At 47.5% G+C, this 21,060-nt stretch overlaps 2 protein-coding genes across 2 annotated transcripts in view; one reads left to right on the top strand and one right to left on the bottom strand.

Annotated features, from left to right (window-relative positions):
• LOC120028431 (cytoplasmic dynein 2 heavy chain 1) overlaps window positions 1-2,091 on the top strand; it is a 121,760-nt gene extending 119,669 nt beyond the window's left edge. The window contains exon 72 of the mRNA XM_038973651.1: window positions 1,837-2,091. Coding sequence (XP_038829579.1) covers window positions 1,837-2,091 — 255 coding nt within the window. The remainder of the gene's footprint in view (window positions 1-1,836) is intronic.
• Window positions 2,092-2,950: 859 nt separating this feature from the next.
• On the bottom strand, window positions 2,951-18,376 carry LOC120028430 (cytoplasmic dynein 2 heavy chain 1-like). Its single transcript, XM_038973650.1, has 4 exons — window positions 18,302-18,376; window positions 8,082-8,216; window positions 3,558-3,701; window positions 2,951-2,971 (listed from the first exon to the last, which is right to left on the bottom strand). Exons 1-4 carry the CDS (start codon window positions 18,374-18,376, stop codon window positions 2,951-2,953), a joined length of 375 nt encoding a protein of 124 aa, XP_038829578.1.
• Window positions 18,377-21,060: the final 2,684 nt, after the last annotated feature.

Raw genomic sequence — 21,060 nt, 5'->3', positions numbered from 1 at the left:
CTCTCTCTCTCCCTTCCTCCCTTCTCTTTTTTTTTCCCCTCCCCCCCCCGTCCTTCCCCTTCTCCCCCCTTCCCCATCTCCCCTTACTGCTTCATCTCAATTCTCTATGACCCCAGTATCTCTCACCTCATACGCTCCCCCTTACTGCCTTCATCTCTATGACCCCAGAACTATATATCTCCTCATACTCGCTCCCCTTAATTCTCCATGACCCCAGAAAATTCATATCTCCTCATCTCCCCCCTTACTGCTTCATATACTCTATGACCCCAGTATCTCTCCTCACTCTCTCCACATATACTGCCTTCATCTCTATTCTCTAAGCCCCCAGTATCTCTCCTCATCTCTCCCTTACTGCCTTCATCGCTATGACCCCAGTATTTCTACCTTACTGCCTTCATCTCTATTTTCTATGCCCCCAGTATTTATCCTCATCTCCCCAATAACTGCCTTAATCTATGACCCCAGTATCTCTCCTCTCTCCCCCTTACTGCCTTCATCTATATGACCCGAGTATCTCTCCTCATCACTCCCCCTTACTGCCTTCATCTCTATGACCCGAGTATCTCTCCTCATCACTCCCCCTTACTGCATTCATCTCTATGACCCCAGTATCTCTCCTCATCTCTCCTTTACTGCCCTCATCTCTATGACCCCAGTATCTCTCCTCATCTCTCCCTTACTGCCTTCATCTCTATGCCCCCAGTATCTCTCCTCATCTCTCCTTTACTGCCCTCATCTCTATGACCCCAGTATCTCTCCTCATCTCTCCCCCTTACTGCCTTCATCTCTATGACCCCAGTATCTCTCCTCATCTCCCCCCCCTTACTGCCCTCATCTCTATGCCCCCAGTATCTCTCCTCATCTCCCCCCCTTACTGCCCTCATCTCTATGCCCCCAGTATCTCTCCTCATCTCTCCCCCTTACTGCCTTCATCTCTATGACCCCAGTATCTCTCCTCATATCTCTCCCTTACTGCCTTCATCTATATGACCCCAGTATCTCTCCCTTACTGCCTTCATCTCTATGACCCCAGTATCTCTCCCCCTTACTGCCTTCATCTATATGACCCCAGTATCTCTCCTCATATCTCTCCCTTACTGCCTTCATCTCTATGACCCCAGTATCTCTCCCTTACTGCCTTCATCTCTATGACCCCAGTATCTCTCCTCATCTCTCCCCCTTACTGCCTTCATCTCTATTCTCTATGACCCCAGTATCTCTCCTCATCTCTCCCCCTTACTGCTTTCATCTCAGCTCTGAGACCATCTACCAATCAGAGATCATACATAGCTCACAGTACACACACACACACACACACACACACACACACACACACACACACACACACACACACACACAGACACACACACACACACACACACGCCGAGCGCAACGTTCAGCGACACACACAACTCAGGCTATTGTACAGTGTGTGAACTCTCGTTGGGGTGAGACTAAGCGCTAATTCCCCAAATCCCGTGGGTTCTCTTTGTAAACGGTGCCATCCAGGAATGTCGCCAAGCAGCAGCTGGTCACCGTAGCAACAGGCAGCCAAACTGTGTGTGTGTTTATTTCAGAAGATGGAAAGGTTGAGGTGGGCTGAGAAGATAAATATCTAGCAAATGGGAATAAGTGTGTCTGTGTGTGAGGGGCCAGTCCCTCCTGATCCCATTATACCACCATGACTACACCCAGTCCATCCTGATCCCATTATAGTACCATGACTACACCCAGTCCATCCTGATCCCATTATAGTACCATGACTACACCCAGTCCATCCTGATCCCATTATCCCACCATGACTACACCCAGTCCCTCCTGATCCCATTATAGTACCATGACTACACCCAGTCCCTCCTGATCCCATTATCCCACCATGACTACACCCAGTCCCTCCTGATCCCATTATCCCACCATGACTACACCCAGTCCATCCTGATCCCATTATCCCACCATGACTATACCCAGTCCCTCCTGATCCCATTATCCCACCATGACTACACCCAGTCCTCTGATCCATATCCCACCATGACTACACCAGTTCACCTGATCCATTATCCCACCATGACTACACCCAGTCCATCCTGATCCCATTATAGTACCATGACTACACCCAGTCCATCCTGATCCCATTATCCCACCATGACTACACCCAGTCCATCCTGATCCCATTATAGTACCATGACTACACCCAGTCCATCCTGATCCCATTATCCCACCATGACTACACCCAGTCCATCCTGATCCCATTATCCCACCATGACTACACCCAGTCCCTCCTGATCCCATTATAGTACCATGACTACACCCAGTCCCTCCTGATCCCATTGTCATACCATGACTACACCCAGTGAGAGAGGGGTCTGATGGGAGGAGAGAGGGGTCTGATGGGAGGAGAGAGGGGTCTGATGGGAGGAGAGAGGGGTCTGATGGGAGGAGAGAGGGGTCTGATGGGAGGAGAGAGGGGTCTGATGGGAGGAGAGAGGGGTCTGATGAGAGGAGAGAGGGGTCTGATGGGAGGAGAGAGGGGTCTGATGGGAGGAGAGAGGGGTCTGATGGGAGGAGAGAGGGGTCTGATGGGAGGAGAGAGGGGTCTGATGGGAGGAGAGAGGGGTCTGATGGGAGGAGAGAGAGGGGTTGAGGGAGGAGGAGAGGGGTGTGATGGGGGAGAGAGGGTCTGATGGGAGGAGAGGAGAGAGGAGTCTGATGGGAGGGAGAGAGGGGTCTGATGGGAGGAAGAGAGTTGATGGGAGGAGAGAGGAGTCTGATGAGAGGAGAGGGGTCTGATGGGAGGAGAGAGGGGTCTGATGGGAGGAGAGATGGGTCTGATGGGAGGAGAGAGGAGTCTGATGAGAGGAGAGGGGTCTGATGGGAGGAGAGAGGGGTCTGATGGGAGGAGAGAGGGGTCTGATGGAGGAGGAGAGGGTCGATGGGAGGAGAGAGGGGTCTAATGGGAGGTGAGAGGAGTCTGATGGGAGGAGAGAGGGGTCTGATGGGAGGTGAGAGGGGTCTGATGGGAGGTGAGGGGTCTGATGGGAGGTGAGAGGGGTCTGATGGGAGGTGAGAGGGGTCTGATGGGAGGTGAGAGGGTTCTGATGGGAGGTGAGAGGGGTCTGATTGGAGGAGAGAGGAGTATGATGGGAGGAGAGAGGAGTCTGATGGGAGGAGAGAGAGGTCTGATGGGAGGAGAGAGAGGTCTGATAGGAGGAGAGGGGTCTGATAGGAGGAGAGGGGTCTGATGGGAGAAAAGAAGAGGGGTGTGATGGGAGAAAAGGAGAGGGGTGTGATGGGAGAAAAGGAGAGGGGTGTGATGGGAGGAAAGGAGAGGGGTCTGATGGGAGGAAATATAGGGAGCTCAGAGGGGCTGGAGAAGGTTAGGAGAGAATGTCAACACAGCTGAACCCTTCCTCTCCGTCTGGCTGGGGACACTCTGCAAATACAGGATTAACGTCCCTCTGTGTGTGTGTGTGTGTGTGTGTGTGTGTGTGTGTGTGTGTGTGTGTGTGTGTGTGTGTGTGTGTGTGTGTGTGTGTGTGTGTGTGTGTGTGTGTTACCTTCTTGCTCTGCAGTGCTCTCTGAAACAGGCGTAGGAAAGAGGCCAGGCTGAACCGGTACATGTTGTTGATCCTAGAGAGGTCCGTTATGACAAAATAAATCTTACTGGCACTTTCAGCTAACGGCAGGTAGGCATCACGCTCCTGGGGAGAGATGGAGAGAGAGGGAGAGACAGAGGGAGGGGAAGGGAAGGGAGAGGAGAAAGACCAAGAGGGAGGTGGGAGGAAAGAGGAGGAAGAGGGAGGCGAGAAGAGGAAGATGTAAGGGAGAAGAGGGAGGGGAGAAGAGGAGAAAACGGGAGGTGAGAGAAGAGGGTGGGGAGAGAAGAGGGAGGGAGGGAGAGGAGGAAGAGGGAGGTGATAAGTGGGATGGGAGAAGAGGAAGAGGAAGGAGAGAAGAGGAAGAGAGAGGAGGAAGAGGAAGAGGAGGGGAGAAGAGGGAGAGAGAGGGGAGGAAGAGAGAGGGGAGAAGAGGGAGGGAAGAAGATGAAGAGGAAGGAAAGAAGGTGAAGAGGGGAGGAAGAGGAGGGGTGAAGAGAGAGGGGATGAAGAGGGAGGGGAGAAGAAATTCAGTGGAATGAACAAGAAAGGGTGAGAAAATAACAGGAAATAGGAAAGAGGCAGTGAAAGAGGAGAGAGAGCAAGAGAGATATAAGGACAGGGGGAATGTGATAACGGGGGGAATGTGAGAGAGGGGGGAATGTGAGAGCGGGGGGAATGTGAGAGCGGGGGGAATGTGAGAGCAAAAATGGGGAGGTGTGGTGTGAGAAAGGGAGGAAATCAGATAGGGGAGAGAGAGAGAGAGAGAGAGAGGGAGGAGAGATAGGGAGAGGGAGGAGAGATAGGGAGAGGGAGGAGTGAGCAAGAGGGAGGAGAGAGAGAGAGAGAGAGGGAGGGAGGAGAGAGAGGGAGGAGAGAGAGAGGGAGGAGAGAGGAGAGAGACAGTCAGAACTGGTATCACACTGCCCCCTAGAGGAATAATTATATTTTCCTCATGCACAAACAGAGGTACAGGTACGCGCACACACACACACACACACACACACACACACACCACACACACACACACCACACACACACACACACCACACACACACACACACACACACACACACACACACACACACACACACACACACACACACACACACACACACACACAGACACACAGACTTGAGCACACCTCAACTCCATCCCATCTCAACAAAGGCCAAAAGAAACCCACAATTAAAACCAACATTGCTGTGGGCAAAGAGTGCTGTTAATATTATCATTCTCTGTAATTGGCTGTAAAGTATAATGTGGGACTCAATGTCCTCATGGTTAATTGAGTTGATAGAGACACTGCTCATTGAGCACACACACACACACACACACACACACACAACACACACACACCACACACACACACACACACCACACACACACACACACACACACACACACACAGACAGACAGAGACAGACAGCCAGGGTGACAGCCAGGGTGACAGCCAGGGTGACAGCCAGCCAGACAGACAGCCAGACATACAGACAATGACCTAGGTCTAAATGCTTATGATTAAATAAATAAATAAATATTTCCACCAACACACACACAGCAACACAGAGTAACACACAGCAACACACAGCAACACACACAGCAACACACAGCAACACACACAGCAACACACACAGCAACACACACAGTAACACACAGCAACACACACAGCAACACACAGCAACACACAGCAACACACACAGCAACACACACAGTAACACACAGCAACACACACAGCAACACACAGTAACACACAGCAACACAGAGTAACACACAGCAACACACAGCAACACAGAGTAACACACAGCAACACAGAGTAACACACAGCAACACAGAGTAACACACAGCAACACACACAGCAACACACAGCAACACACACAGCAACACACAGCAACACACACAGCAACACACAGCAACACACAGCAACACACAGCAACACACAGCAACACAGAGTAACACACAGCAACACACAGCAACACAGAGTAACACACAGCAACACACAGCAACACACAGTAACACACAGTAACACAGTAACACACAGCAACACAGAGTAACACACACAGTAACACACAGTAACACAGTAACACACAGCAACACAGAGTAACACACACAGTAACACACAGTAACACAGTAACACACAGCAACACAGCAACACACAGCAACACAGAGTAACACACAGCAACACACACAGCAACACACACAGCAACACACAGCAACACACACAGCAACACACAGCAACACAGTAACACACAGTAACACACAGTAACACACACAGCAACACACAGCAACACACAGCAACACACACAGCAACACACACAGCAACACACACAGCAACACACAGCAACACACAGCAACACACAGCAACACACACAGCAACACCCACAGCAACACACATCAACACACAGTAACACACAGTAACACACAGCAACACACAGTAACACACAGCAACACACAGCAACACACAGCAACACACAGTAACACACAGTAACACACAGCAACACACAGTAACACACAGCAACACACAGTAACACACACAGCAACACACAGCAACACACAGCAACACACAGTAACACACAGTAACACACAGTAACACATAGTAACACACACAGCAACACACAGCAACACACAGCAACACACAGTAACACACACAGCAACACACAGCAACACACAGCAACACACAGCAACACACAGCAACACACAGTAACACACACAGCAACACACAGCAACACACAGTAACACACAGCAACACACAGTAACACACAGCAACACACAGTAACACACAGTAACACACACAGCAACACACAGTAACACACAGTAACACACAGCAACACACAGTAACACACAGTAACACACACAGCAACACACAGTAACACACAGTAACACACAGCAACACACAGCAACACACAGTAACACACACAGCAACACACAGCAACACACAGTAACACACAGTAACACACAGCAACACACAGTAACACACAGTAACACACAGCAACACACACAGCAACACACAGCAACACACAGCAACACACAGTAACACACACAGCAACACACAGCAACACACAGTAACACACAGTAACACACAGCAACACACAGCAACACACAGTAACACACAGTAACACACAGCAACACACAGCAACACACAGCAACACACAGTAACACAACACACAGTAACACACAGTAACACACAGTAACACAACACACAGTAACACACAGTAACACAACAACACACAGTAACACACAGTAACACACAGCAACACACAGCAACACACAGTAACACACACAGCAACACACACAGCAACACACACAGCAACACACACAGCAACACACACAGCAACACACACAGCAACACACACAGCAACACACACAGCAACACACACACCATCAACACACACAGCAACACACACACACCATCAACACACACAGCAACACACACAGCATCAACACACCAGCAACACACACAGCAACACACACAGCAACCACACAGTAACACAGCAACACACAGCAACACACAGCACACAACAGTAACACACACAGCAACACACACAGCAACACACACAGCAACACACACAGCAACACACACAGCAACACACACAGCAACACACACAGCAACACACACAGTAACACACACAGCAACACACAGCAACACACACAGTAACACACAGCAACACACACAGCAACACACACAGCAACACACACAGTAACACCAGTAACACACACAGCAACACACACAGCAACACACACAGTAACACACAGCAACACACAGCAACACACACAGTAACACACACAGTAACACACACAGCAACACACACAGTAACACACAGTAACACACAGTAACACACAGTAACACACACAGCAACACACATAGCAACACACACAGTAACACCAGTAACACACACAGCAACACACACAGCAACACACACAGTAACACACAGCAACACACACAGCAACACACAGCAACACACACAGTAACACACACAGTAACACACACAGTAACACACAGCAACACACACAGCAACACACACAGCAACACACAGTAACACACAGTATCCATTTAGTTTAACCATTCAGTCTTATTCTCCTCTTCAATCACACTCTCCCTTCCTCCGTCTTTCCATCTCTCTCCCTCTCATGCACCCTGTCTCCCTCAATCAATCTCTCACACTCAATCCTTCTCCAATCCCTCTCTCTCTCAGCCCAGAGCATCTCTGTCTCATCTCTCTTTCACCCCCCTCTCTCTCGGAGTGTTCCATCTGTTCTGACAGACTCCAGACTCTTCTATTCTCCTGTGATTGGTTGATGTATTCTCCTCTGTCATTCACACACAGCAGTTTGGGGTGTTGTGTACAAACCCTATGGGAGGTTGATGAGGAGGTTTACAGCTCAGTGTGTGAGAGGAAGCGGAGTGTGTGTGTGTGTGTGTGTGTGTGTGTGTGTATGTGGTGTGTGTGTGTGTGTGTGTGTGTGTGTGTGCGTGCGCACGTGTACCTGGTCCAGGGAGGCCTGGAGTCTGTGTGACTCCCTCAGTGAGTCCTGTATGAGGGCGCTGCTAGACTTGGTCTGGTTCAGAGAGTCGATCAGCTCCTTATTCTCCAGGATATTCCCCTGAGCTGTAGCCAAAGTCTAGAGACAATTATCTCCTCAGCATATACATGGTTTAGAGGAGTGCAGGGAGAAAGTAGCACTCTCATATCTCTCAGATTACATGGTAAGAGGAGTGCAGGAGAAGTTGCCTTTCATTATAGCATACATGGTTTAGAGGAGTGCAGGAGAAAGTGCACTTCATATCTGCTCAGCATATACATGGTTTAGAGGAGTGCAGGGAGAAAGTAGCACTCTAATTATCTCCTCGGCATATACATGGTTTAGAGGAGTGCAGGGAGAAAGTAGCCCTCTCATTGTCTCCTCAGCATATACATGGTTTAGAGGAGTGCAGGAGAAAGTAGTACTCTCATTATCTCCTCAGCATATACATGGTTTAGAGGAGTGTATGGAGAAAGTAGCCCCCTCATTATCTCCTCAGCATATACATGGTTTAGAGGAGTGTAGAGAGAAAGTAGCCCCCTCATTATCTCCTCAGCATATACATGGTTTAGAGGAGTGTAGGGAGAAAGTAGTACTCTCATTATCTCCTCAGCATATACATGGTTTAGAGGAGTGCAGGGAGAAAGTAGCACTCTAATTATCTCCTCGGCATATACATGGTTTAGAGGAGTGCAGGGAGAAAGTAGCCCTCTCATTGTCTCCTCAGCATATACATGGTTTAGAGGAGTGCAGGGAGAAAGTAGTACTCTCATTATCTCCTCAGCATATACATGGTTTAGAGGAGTGTATGGAGAAAGTAGCCCCCTCATTATCTCCTCAGCATATACATGGTTTAGAGGAGTGTAGAGAGAAAGTAGCCCCCTCATTATCTCCTCAGCATATACATGGTTTAGAGGAGTGTAGGGAGAAAGTAGTACTCTCATTATCTCCTCAGCATATACATGGTTTAGAGGAGTGCAGGGAGAAAGTAGCCCCCTCATTATCTCCTCAGCATATACATGGTTTAGAGGAGTGTAGGGAGAAAGTAGCCCCCTCATTATCTCCTCAGCATATACATGGTTTAGAGGAGTGTAGGGAGAAAGTAGCCCCCTCATTATCTCCTCAGCATATACATGGTTTAGAGGAGTGCAGGGAGAAAGTAGCACTCTCATTATCTCCTCAGCATATACATGGTTTAGAGGAGTGCAGGGAGAAAGTAGCACTCTCATTATCTCCTCAGCATATACATGGTTTAGAGGAGTGCAGGGAGAAAGTAGCACTCTCATTATCTCCTCAGCATATACATGGTTTAGAGGAGTGCAGGGAGAAAGTAGCACTCTCATTATCTCCTCAGCATATACATGGTTTAGAGGAGTGCAGGGAGAAAGTAGCACTCTCATTATCTCCTCAGCATATACATGGTTTAGAGGAGTGCAGGGAGAAAGTTGCACTCTCATTATCTCCTCAGCATATACATGGTTTAGAGGAGTGCAGGGAGAAAGTAGCACTCTCATTATCTCCTCAGCATATACATGGTTTAGAGGAGTGCAGGGAGAAAGTAGCACTCTAATTATCTCCTCAGCATATACATGGTTTAGAGGAGTGCAGGGAGAAAGTAGCACTCTCATTATCTCCTCAGCATATACATGGTTTAGAGGAGTGCAGGGAGAAAGTAGCCCTCTTGTTGTCTCCTCAGCATATACATGGTTTAGAGGAGTGCAGGGAGAAAGTAGTACTCTCGTTATCTCCTCAGCATATACATGGTTTAGAGGAGAGCAGGGAGAAAGTAGCACTCTCGTTATCTCCTCAGCATATACATGGTTTAGAGGAGTGTAGGGAGAAAGTAGCCCCCTCATTATCTCCTCAGCATATACATGGTTTAGAGGAGTGTAGGGAGAAAGTAGCCCCCTCATTATCTCCTCAGCATATACATGGTTTAGAGGAGTGTAGGGAGAAAGTAGTACTCTCATTATCTCCTCAGCATATACATGGTTTAGAGGAGTGTAGGGAGAAAGTAGCCCCCTCATTATCTCCTCAGCATATACATGGTTTAGAGGAGTGTAGGGAGAAAGTAGCCCCCTCATTATCTCCTCAGAATATACATGGTTTAGAGGAGTGCAGGGAGAAAGTAGCACTCTCATTATCTCCTCAGCATATACATGGTTTAGAGGAGTGTAGGGAGAAAGTAGCACTCTCATTATCTCCTCAGCATATACACGGTTTAGAGGAGTGCAGGGAGAAAGTAGCACTCTCATTATCTCCTCAGCATATACACGGTTTAGAGGAGTGCAGGGAGAAAGTAGCACTCTCATTATCTCCTCAGCATATACATGGTTTAGAGGAGTGCAGGGAGAAAGTTGCACTCTCATTATCTCCTCAGCATATACATGGTTTAGAGGAGTGCAGGGAGAAAGTAGCACTCTCATTATCTCCTCAGCATATACATGGTTTAGAGGAGTGCAGGGAGAAAGTAGCACTCTAATTATCTCCTCAGCATATACATGGTTTAGAGGAGTGCAGGGAGAAAGTAGCACTCTCATTATCTCCTCAGCATATACATGGTTTAGAGGAGTGCAGGGAGAAAGTAGCCCTCTTGTTGTCTCCTCAGCATATACATGGTTTAGAGGAGTGCAGGGAGAAAGTAGTACTCTCGTTATCTCCTCAGCATATACATGGTTTAGAGGAGAGCAGGGAGAAAGTAGCACTCTCGTTATCTCCTCAGCATATACATGGTTTAGAGGAGTGTAGGGAGAAAGTAGCCCCCTCATTATCTCCTCAGCATATACATGGTTTAGAGGAGTGTAGGGAGAAAGTAGCCCCCTCATTATCTCCTCAGCATATACATGGTTTAGAGGAGTGTAGGGAGAAAGTAGTACTCTCATTATCTCCTCAGCATATACATGGTTTAGAGGAGTGTAGGGAGAAAGTAGCCCCCTCATTATCTCCTCAGCATATACATGGTTTAGAGGAGTGTAGGGAGAAAGTAGCCCCCTCATTATCTCCTCAGCATATACATGGTTTAGAGGAGTGCAGGGAGAAAGTAGCACTCTCATTATCTCCTCAGCATATACATGGTTTAGAGGAGTGTAGGGAGAAAGTAGCACTCTCATTATCTCCTCAGCATATACACGGTTTAGAGGAGTGCAGGGAGAAAGTAGCACTCTCATTATCTCCTCAGCATATACACGGTTTAGAGGAGTGCAGGGAGAAAGTAGCACTCTCATTATCTCCTCAGCATATACATGGTTTAGAGGAGTGCAGGGAGAAAGTAGCACTCTCATTATCTCCTCAGCATATACATGGTTTAGAGGAGTGCAGGGAGAAAGTAGCCCCCTCATTATCTCCTCAGCATATACATGGTTTAGAGGAGTGCAGGGAGAAAGTAGCCCCCTCATTATCTCCTCAGCATATACATGGTTTAGAGGAGTGCAGGGAGAAAGTAGCCCCCTCATTATCTCCTCAGCATATACATGGTTTAGAGGAGTGCAGGGAGAAAGTTGCACTCTCATTATCTCCTCAGCATATACATGGTTTAGAGGAGTGCAGGGAGAAAGTAGCACTCTCATTATCTCCTCAGCATATACATGGTTTAGAGGAGTGCAGGGAGAAAGTAGCACTCTCATTATCTCCTCAGCATATACATGGTTTAGAGGAGTGCAGGGAGAAAGTAGCACTCTCATTATCTCCTCAGCATATACATGGTTTAGAGGAGTGCAGGGAGAAAGTAGCCCTCTCGTTGTCTCCTCAGCATATACATGGTTTAGAGGAGTGCAGGGAGAAAGTAGTACTCTCGTTATCTCCTCAGCATATACATGGTTTAGAGGAGAGCAGGGAGAAAGTAGCACTCTCGTTATCTCCTCAGCATATACATGGTTTAGAGGAGTGTAGGGAGAAAGTAGCCCCCTCATTATCTCCTCAGCATATACATGGTTTAGAGGAGTGTAGGGAGAAAGTAGCCCCCTCATTATCTCCTCAGCATATACATGGTTTAGAGGAGTGTAGGGAGAAAGTAGTACTCTCATTATCTCCTCAGCATATACATGGTTTAGAGGAGTGTAGGGAGAAAGTAGCCCCCTCATTATCTCCTCAGCATATACATGGTTTAGAGGAGTGTAGGGAGAAAGTAGCCCCCTCATTATCTCCTCAGCATATACATGGTTTAGAGGAGTACAGGGAGAAAGTAGTACTCTCATTATCTCCTCAGCATATACATGGTTTAGAGGAGTGTAGGGAGAAAGTAGCACTCTCATTATCTCCTCAGCATATACATGGAATAGAGGAGTGCAGGGAGAAAGTAGTACTCTCATTATCTCCTCAGCATATACATGGTTTAGAGGAGTGTAGGGAGAAAGTAGTACTCTCATTATCTCCTCAGCATATACATGGTTTAGAGGAGTGTAGGGAGAAAGTAGCACTCAGATGTCTTTCTCAGACAGTGTATTTAGACGTTTTGCACTTTTCGCCATACAATGTTTCAGGCTCGGTTGCAAATTCACAGAACAGCTCACAATCTCATGAGAGCGTGTTCCTTTTTTATCTCAAACTTGTTTAATTTGCCAATATTGTTTGAATGTATTTTTTCTCAATTCAGATTTATTAGTAACTCTGATCTATTTATGTTCTGCTAAAGCATGTCACTTTCTTAAAGAGGAAATAATTGAAAGCTGCACTGCTAAGGAACTATTTGTTTTTACATCAAAAGTTTCATTCATTATTCCATTAGCTGAGGAGAGAGAGAGAGAGAAAGAGAAAGCAAGCAAGCAATACCAGCTGTCTCCAATGCGTGGCGGTATACTTCTCTCCTCCAGCCCATCTGAAGAAAGGAGAGAGCTAGAGAGAAAGGTGTGTGGAGGACAGGCTAGTTAAGGCCCAGGAGGGGGAAGAGGGAGAAGGAGGGATGAGCAGGGGAGAAAAATCTCATATGAAAATGTAAATGGGGTGTGTGGAGGGGGTACGGGGGGGTACAGAGCAGCGAGCGGTTTCTCCAGCTGGCCTAATCTTGCCTCCGCGCGGTGGGGCCCAGATAGCGATGGCTAACAGGAGGCTGGCGCTGGGGCTCCTTTGAAATATAGAGCAGCGTTGTGTGTAAATTGGAGGCACGACGATGGAGCCACCAGATGACACGTGGAGCTGCGACCCTCGCGCCTGATCAGGGCCAAGCGTGGCAAAGGTAAATCTTACACATCAGGCAATTTTATTTTCAGCACAGAGGGGACGAAGCCACACATTCAGGATCTTTTCAAATGATAATGCCCCCTTTTGAGGCTATCAACACTTAGATGTGTTCCTTCTCTCTCGTCTCAACATGGAAACTCATGCCTGAACAACAACTTTAGTTTGGCATACAATTTGTTTAATTATATCCCACACATTTCTGTGGCCTTCATTTATCCTCTTCCCTCAGCTCCACCGAGACATTTTGTTAAGGTGATTTGGAAAATAATCTGTAGTATAATTCCTCTTTACATATTTCCTTGGTTTAAACACGGTTTAATCCACCACTGTGCATACTTTGTCCGCATCCCACAATACTTTGTTCCACTATGAAGCCACGCTCACTGTGGCCCCGGTGTGCAGACGTGGTTGTTTTGGTGGCTTACAGAACGGAGCCCACTACTCCACAGTCTATGTCCTGAAACCACTCTCTAAGTCAGTCTATTTCATGGCAGCTCATGTTCTAACATGTGTTCCCAGAGTGCACAGCGTTTCATTGTATTTCACACTGGCTTACGTCCTCCTCCCACATGTGCCACGTCTGACAGTAACAGTCATGAAACTGCCTCATATTGAGCAGGCCGTGAAATACTATCCTGTGATTTTCCCCCGGTTTATGTAATTGACTCGCCTGGAATCTGGAGACGCCGGGATGGACACTGTAATCTATTGCTATGAATGACTGAATGAATCCTCTCATAGTGGGAATGGTCTTTGGAACTGCAGCTCAACACCAACCAATTGGATGGCGAGACCGCACAAAAAAGAGAAACCCCCTGCTTCTCCAACTCACATGTCCCCACTTCAAAATCTGCATTGAAATGAAAGCCCAAGACTAACTGGCATCAAATGGTATCCTTTTTGTAGTTGGTGAAACAGAAAATTATTTTCTGGACCAAAGAGAAAGCATGCAAGTTAGTCTTTGCTGTCCTGCAAAACAAACAGTGTGTGTGTGTTAATCTGTGTGTGTTGTCAGGGGAGTCCTGGCTGTGACCTGTGCAGCACCACAGCTAAGCTAACCCTCCTCTCACCCGCACACCCCTCCATTCCCCCACCCCACCACCAACCAACCACCAACCCACCCACCCGCAGTCGCATATTGATGGGAAGTGACACTGTGATTGTGTGGGGCTCGGCCATGCTCAGATCAGGGTGTCACTTCTGCCTAGCCTGATTGCCACTTTCTCGGCGCGGCGCGGAGGAGTTATATTGAGGGAGAAAAGGTCAGAAGCCATTGGTCATCTGCTCCCCTCTCTCCCAAATGACTTCTCCTCTCAGAGGGGAATGAAAACAGACAGGGCCAGCCGGGCAGCCCGAGCGGGCGATGATCCAGGACCCAGCCCAGGAGAGGAATGCAAACGAGGGACGGAAGGAGGGAGGGGAGGAAGAAGAGGAGGAGAGGGAGGCCAGCTCAGAGAGTGAGGGATAGGAGGGGGTCTTGAGGTGTGCGTGTGTGTGTGGATGGGGAGGGTGTCACACTCAGAGGAAGAGAGCTCAGAGCTCTGGGATGGAGCAGTAGAGGGCATCCATATGAAGGTCAAGATGGCGGAGACAGACCCCAGGACAGGTCGTATAGAAATATTAGAAGATCCAGAGCCACCTGTTTCGATCAAACTCTGAGGCTAAGATTCCTTCGGCTACATCTCACAGTCTCCCATCTTCAGTACTGGAGAATTCACACTTCCTTTGGGGAATGCAAGAACCTACACCTGATAACTAAGAGTATTGTGTACCGACTGAACCAACTTGTGTGTTTGTGTGTATATGTTTAGACCGAGGTGGTTTGTCGAGGAGCAAAGCTATTGACATCTCCCTCCTTTAGGTGGCGCTGTGTGTCAGCGTTCTCACCCTGAGCACACAACCCGCTCAACCACGCATAGTCACATACAGTCAGTGAGACCCCTACCTTCCAGCATGCCTCTGTGCTGCCCCTGGGACTGACTGGCTGCCCGTCTGCCTGCGAGCCTGCCTGCCTGCCTCTGTGCTGCCCCTGGAACTGACTGGCTGCCCGCCTTCCCACCTACCTCTGTGTTGCCTGTCAGTCTGCCTGTGTGCCTGGCTGGCACGGAACAGAACAGTACAGGGTTACAGAATGGGACGGTTTACAATGAACTGAAATGGGCTCCTCTTGCTGTGATCCAGCCAGTCTCTGCATCAGGGCAATTAACCTGCTTATACACTGGGCTACTGCCTCCCTCCTCTCCCCAACGCTGCCACTCCTGTCTCTGAGCTCATAGCCTCAGGATGTGGGAGAGCCATTGGATTAGAGGATATTAGCCAGGATAGTTTAATGTAATGAACCATCTGATGACAACTATTAAAAATGATTTGCAACATCCGCACTCACAGAGTGAGATCAGTACTGTACCTGCGTTTTGCTTCTGCTTGATTTCTGTCGCATTTTGTTAACTCTATTGTCTAGATTCAGATCCGTTTTGTTGAAGATAAAACAATGAGATGAATGCTAAAGGGTTGCAGGTTTTCATGGTTCTCAATGGTGATTGTTGAAATGGGTTGAGTTTATGATACACTACATGACCAAAAGTATGTGGACACCTGCTTGTCGAACATCTCCTTCCAAAATCATGGCCATTAATATGAATTGGTCCCCTCCCTTTGCTGTTATAACAGCCTCCACTCTTCTGGGAAGGCTTTCCACTAGATGTTGGAACTTCCATTCATCCACAAGAGCATTAGTGAGGTCGGGCACTGATGTTGGGCAACTAGGCCTGGCTCGCAGTCTATGTTCCAATTAATTCCAAAGGTGTTCGATGGGGTTGAGGTCACAGCTCTGTGCAGGCCAGTCAAGTTCTTCCACACCAATCTCGACAAACCATTTCTGTATGGACCTCGCTTTGTGTATGGAGGCATTGTCATGCTGAGACAGGTAATGGCCTTCCCCAAACTGTTGCCACAGAATCATCTAGAATGTCATTGTATGCTGTAGTGTTAAGATTTCCCTTCACTGGGGGGCCTAGCCCAAACCATGAAAAACAGCCCCAGACCATTATTCCTCCTCCACCAAACCTTACAGTTGGCATTATGCATTCGGGCATGTAGCGTTCTCCTGTCACCCGCCAAACCCAGATTTGTCCGTCGGACTGCCAGATGGTGAATTGTGATTCATCACTCCAGAGAACGCATATCCATTGCTCCAGAGTCTAATGGTGGAGAGCTTTACACCACTCCAGTTGACGCTTGGCATTGTGCATGGTGATCTTAGGCTTGAGTGTGGCTGCTCGGCCATGGAAACCCATTTCATGAAGCTCCCAATGAACAGTTATTGTGCTGACTTTGCTTCCAGAGGCAGTTTGGAACTTGGTAGTGAGTGTTACATCTGAGGACAGATTATTTTCACGCGTTAGGCGCTTCAGCACTTGGCAGTCCGGTTCTGTGAGCTTGTGTGGCCTACCATTTCGCAGCTGAGCCTCTGTTGCTCCTAGACGTTTCCACTTCACAATAACAGCAGTTACATTTATCTAGGGCAGCTCTAGCAGGGCAGAAATTTGATGAACTGACTTGTTGGAAAGGTGGCATCCTATGACGGTGCCACGTTGAAAGTCACTGAGGTCTTCAGTAAGAACATTCTACGGCCATCATTCTACAGTGTCCACATACTTTTGTATATATAGTGTATATTGTTCCCTCTTCCCAAACAGAGCACTTTTACTTCATAAAATATGAGGAGAGAATATATTGCTTCATCTGCCAACCACCTCTTTGCATCTTTGGCCCAATCACACAACACAACACAACACATCACACACACTGCTTGCTCTTTGTCTGTCGTGATGTGGGCTTTGTCTTCTGCCTTTCTCTCTCTCTCTCTCTCTCTCTCTCTCTCTCTCTCTCTCTCTCTCTCTCTCTCTCTCTCTCTCTCTCTCTCTCTCTCTCTCTCTCTCTCTCTCTCTCTCTCTCTCTCTCTCTCTCTCTCTCTCTCTCTCTCTCTCTCTCTCTCTCTCTCTCTCTCTCTCTCTCTCTCTCTCTCTCTCTCTCTCTCTCTCTCTCTCTCTCTCTCTCTCTCTCTCTCTCTCTCTCTCTCTCTCTCTCTCTCTCTCTCTCTCTCTCTCTCTCTCTCTCTCTCTCTCTCTGTCTTTGAGTGCCATGCCTGTGAATCTAAAGACAGGAGTGAAGCCTCTCGGGTCTCTGTAGACCTCACTCAATCTCCCAGTATCTCGCCCAGAAACAGACTGCTGCACCAGATTGAATTTCTCACCAATCTCACAGGATGAGACCGAGACGTCTCCTCCTTCACCACCAGGCACAGCTTGGCCCACAGATCCATTCCTCTGATATATATTCCTTCACATCAGAAAAGAGAGGATGGAAGAATGCAGGGAGGCACTCTGGATTTGCATTGAATCAACAGAGGGCGATGTCTAATAATTGCAAAATAGTGCATCTGGAGTAAAAGGTAGATTGTAGTTTATCCAAGTAAGCCATAAAATACTGACTCTCCTGGTGTAAGGGAAGGTTTGTTGGATTCTTGCTGTTACAATGTTAACTTTTGTGTTTTCTTCCTTGTTGAGCAAATGTTCCTTCTTGTCATTCTGGTCACCACAGTAGCAGCTCTGTTTATGAATGTGTGTGCGTGAATGAGCGTACGTCTGTATGTGTGCTTGTGTGTGTCCGTGTGTGTTCAGTAAGCAGGATAGGAGAATAAATATTTACCAACTGTGTTTTTCCATCCGTCCGTCCCTCCCACCCCCTTTCTCTCCACGCAAGATTCCAGCGCCTTTTTATCAGTGCTGGAGTTCAGCCATGGGCTTTTTTAATTTTCTGCTTTTGTGTTTTTAGCCGAGATTGACAGGCCGCTCCCTCCCTGGAGCATTGTTCTATTAATCTGTTTAATATGCTACAGAAACACTCGAGTGCTGGAACAGGCAGCCTGCTAATGGAATCGCAGCAGGTAAAGCAGGCTAGCATATCTGACAGCGGAGACGGAGGAGGAGGGCGACCGGCCGTATTACCAGGGCTCTGTGTGGTGCAGCGGCACCGGTCAGCACATTGGAGCGGGTGTCGCCACCACTCAACACCCCTCCCATTGTGACCCTCTGTAGATCAAGTTTCAAATCAAGTTTATTTATTTATTTTTATTTTTTATTTATTATTATTTTTATTTTATATAGCCCTATATAGCCCTGTAGAGACAGACAGATGGACAAACCCACCTCCTGTGTGGTCCCGTGTTGTGAAAAAGCCCCCCATGTCCTGTGTGGTCCCGTGTTGTGAAAAAGCCCCCCATGTCCTGTGTGGTCCCGTGTTGTGAAAAAGTGTTGTGAAAAAGCCCCCCAAGTCCTGTATGGTCCCGTGTTGTGAAAAAGCCCCCCATGTCCTGTGTGGTCCCGTGTTGTGAAAAAGCCCCCCATGTCCTGTGTGGTCCCGTGTTGTGAAAAAGCCCCCCATGTCTTGTGTGGTCCCGTGTTGTGAAAAAGCCCCCCATGTCCTGTATGGTCTTGTGTTGTGAAAAAGCCCCCCATGTCCTGTGTGGTCCCGTTTTGTGATAAAGCCCCCCATGTCCTGTGTGGTCCTATGTTGTGAAAAAGGCCCCCTACCTCCTGTGTGTTCCCGGGTTGTGAAAAAGCCCCCCATGTCTTGTGTGGTTCTGTGTTGTGAAAAAGCCCCCCACCTCCGTGTGATCCCATGATGTGAAAAGCCCCCCACGTCCTTCTATTACATATTGGTGTGTCTTGGAGTCCTGCTATGCAAGCTGTGTGCATTGCATGGTGGTTTTAAGATAGTCTTTCTGTCATCAGTATTGGACAGAGCTCCTATAAGCGGCCATCAAAGGAAAGCCTTTGTGTGTGATCAAATGGCTTCTCCCAAAATACAGTAAAGCTGTATGAAAGGCTGCGCTTTTAATGAATCAAATCAAATCAAATGCTATTTGTCCCATGCACCGAATACAACAGGTGTAGACTTTGGCGTGAAATGCACAAACCCTTTGCCAACAATGCAGAGTTGAAAAGTTAGAAAATTTGCTAAATAAATTAAAAAGGAAACAGTAACACAATAAAATAACAATAACAAGGTTATATACAAGAAGTACCAGTACCGAGTCAATGTGCAAGGGTAAGAGTTAGATGAGGTCATTTAGGTAATATGTACATGTAGGTAGGGGTAAAAGTGACTAGGCAATAAGGATAGACAATGAACAGAGTGGTGGCATTGTGTGTGAAGAGCAAAAACCATCCTTCTATCCTTCCGATACAGTGTGTAACCCGCCAGCTGTATGTTATTAATGTCGTCGTTCAGCCACGACTCAGTGAAACATAAGATATTACAGTTTTTAATGTCTCATTGGTAGGATATACTTGCTTTCAATTTGTCCAATTTATTTTCCAGCGATTGAACGTTAGCTAACAGTACAGATTGCAAAGGAAGTTTGGAGTATATCCTTCCTGTCCGACTCATTAAAGAAAAATTCTTCATCCAATTCGAGGTGAGTCATCGCTGTTCTGATGTCCAATAGCTCTTTTCAGTCATAAGAGACGGTAGCAGCAACATTATGTACAAAATAAGTTACAATCAATGCAAAAAAACAAACAAAATAGCACAGTTGGTTAAGAGCCAATAAAACGGCTGCCATCCCCTCTGGCGCCATTACTTGTGTGTGTGTGTTGGAGTATCAGTGTGGTATGTGTTAGAATGTGTGTGGGAATAGAGCCAGTCTAGTCTATAGAGCCAGTGCAAAAAAAGAAGGAGGTCAATAAAAAAATAGTCTAGTTTGCCATTTGATTAACTGTTCAGCATGTCTATATGTGTATGCATGTGTGTGTGTGTGTTTGCAGTGTGTGTGTGTGTATTGTGTTACCAGTGTGGTAGATTTGTTGTAAATGGCAGGCTCAGGCCCCCCTGCTGAGAGAACGAGTTGTGCTTTAATTAACTCTGTGTTAATGGCGGCACAGCGAGTGGTCACAGGTTGAAAACAACGCTCTGAAAATGCCCGGCTCTGTCCTGTCCCAGGGAGATAACGTGGACCGTTTCGCCGTCCGACCGTAAAGCCTTTTTGACATCCCCCTCCTGCTCCCTGTTGTAACTAGGCTGGAGACAGAAGAACACTGGACTCATTTGAACCCTACTTGCTTCTATCCTGAAGAATAGACTTGGGGGTAATAACATGCAAAGAGCTTCATTGTGACTCCCGGGAGATAATGCTGGCCTACTGGGAATGTCTTCCTCAATACAGTATCGGGGTGAGATAGACTAACCTCTGTCTGTCTGTTTCCTTCATGGGATTTAGTTACTGGAATAATGCAGTCATCCAGTCATATGTAGGTTAAGACTTTTGATCAGATGGGGGGTGTATCACAATAGAATTTGCTGTTGAAAAAACAATGTAGCCATGTAACATATATGCTGGATGATTGAGGATACGCCAGTAAGAGCAGAGATAGTTTGGGAGAGGATTTGTCCATTTCACTTAGTTTGCCTTAGTTTGCTTCTGAACGAACAAAGAGCCGTTAAAATGATTTCCCAGCTCATCCCCTGCCATCCCCTGCTTTGAGACGTCTCCTACAGCATGTCCAGTGTGCTATACAGTACACGTTAATGCTGTGATTGATTTGGGAGGCGCAAAATTACAGAAGCACTTAACATCAGCCGGCGTAGACGAAAACTTCCTTAACCCTCCGCTCCAACTTTTAATGAGGTAATCTCGACTCGGACGCCAGAGCTAATCCGTTTCCAACCCCCGCCTCCCCCAGCAGCTCCACCTCTCGTTTCTCCC

Source organism: Salvelinus namaycush, chromosome 34 (genome assembly GCF_016432855.1).
Source record: "Salvelinus namaycush isolate Seneca chromosome 34, SaNama_1.0, whole genome shotgun sequence".
Classification (NCBI taxonomy): Eukaryota; Metazoa; Chordata; class Actinopteri; order Salmoniformes; family Salmonidae; genus Salvelinus; species Salvelinus namaycush.
This window is presented reverse-complemented; position numbering and strand designations above follow the sequence as displayed.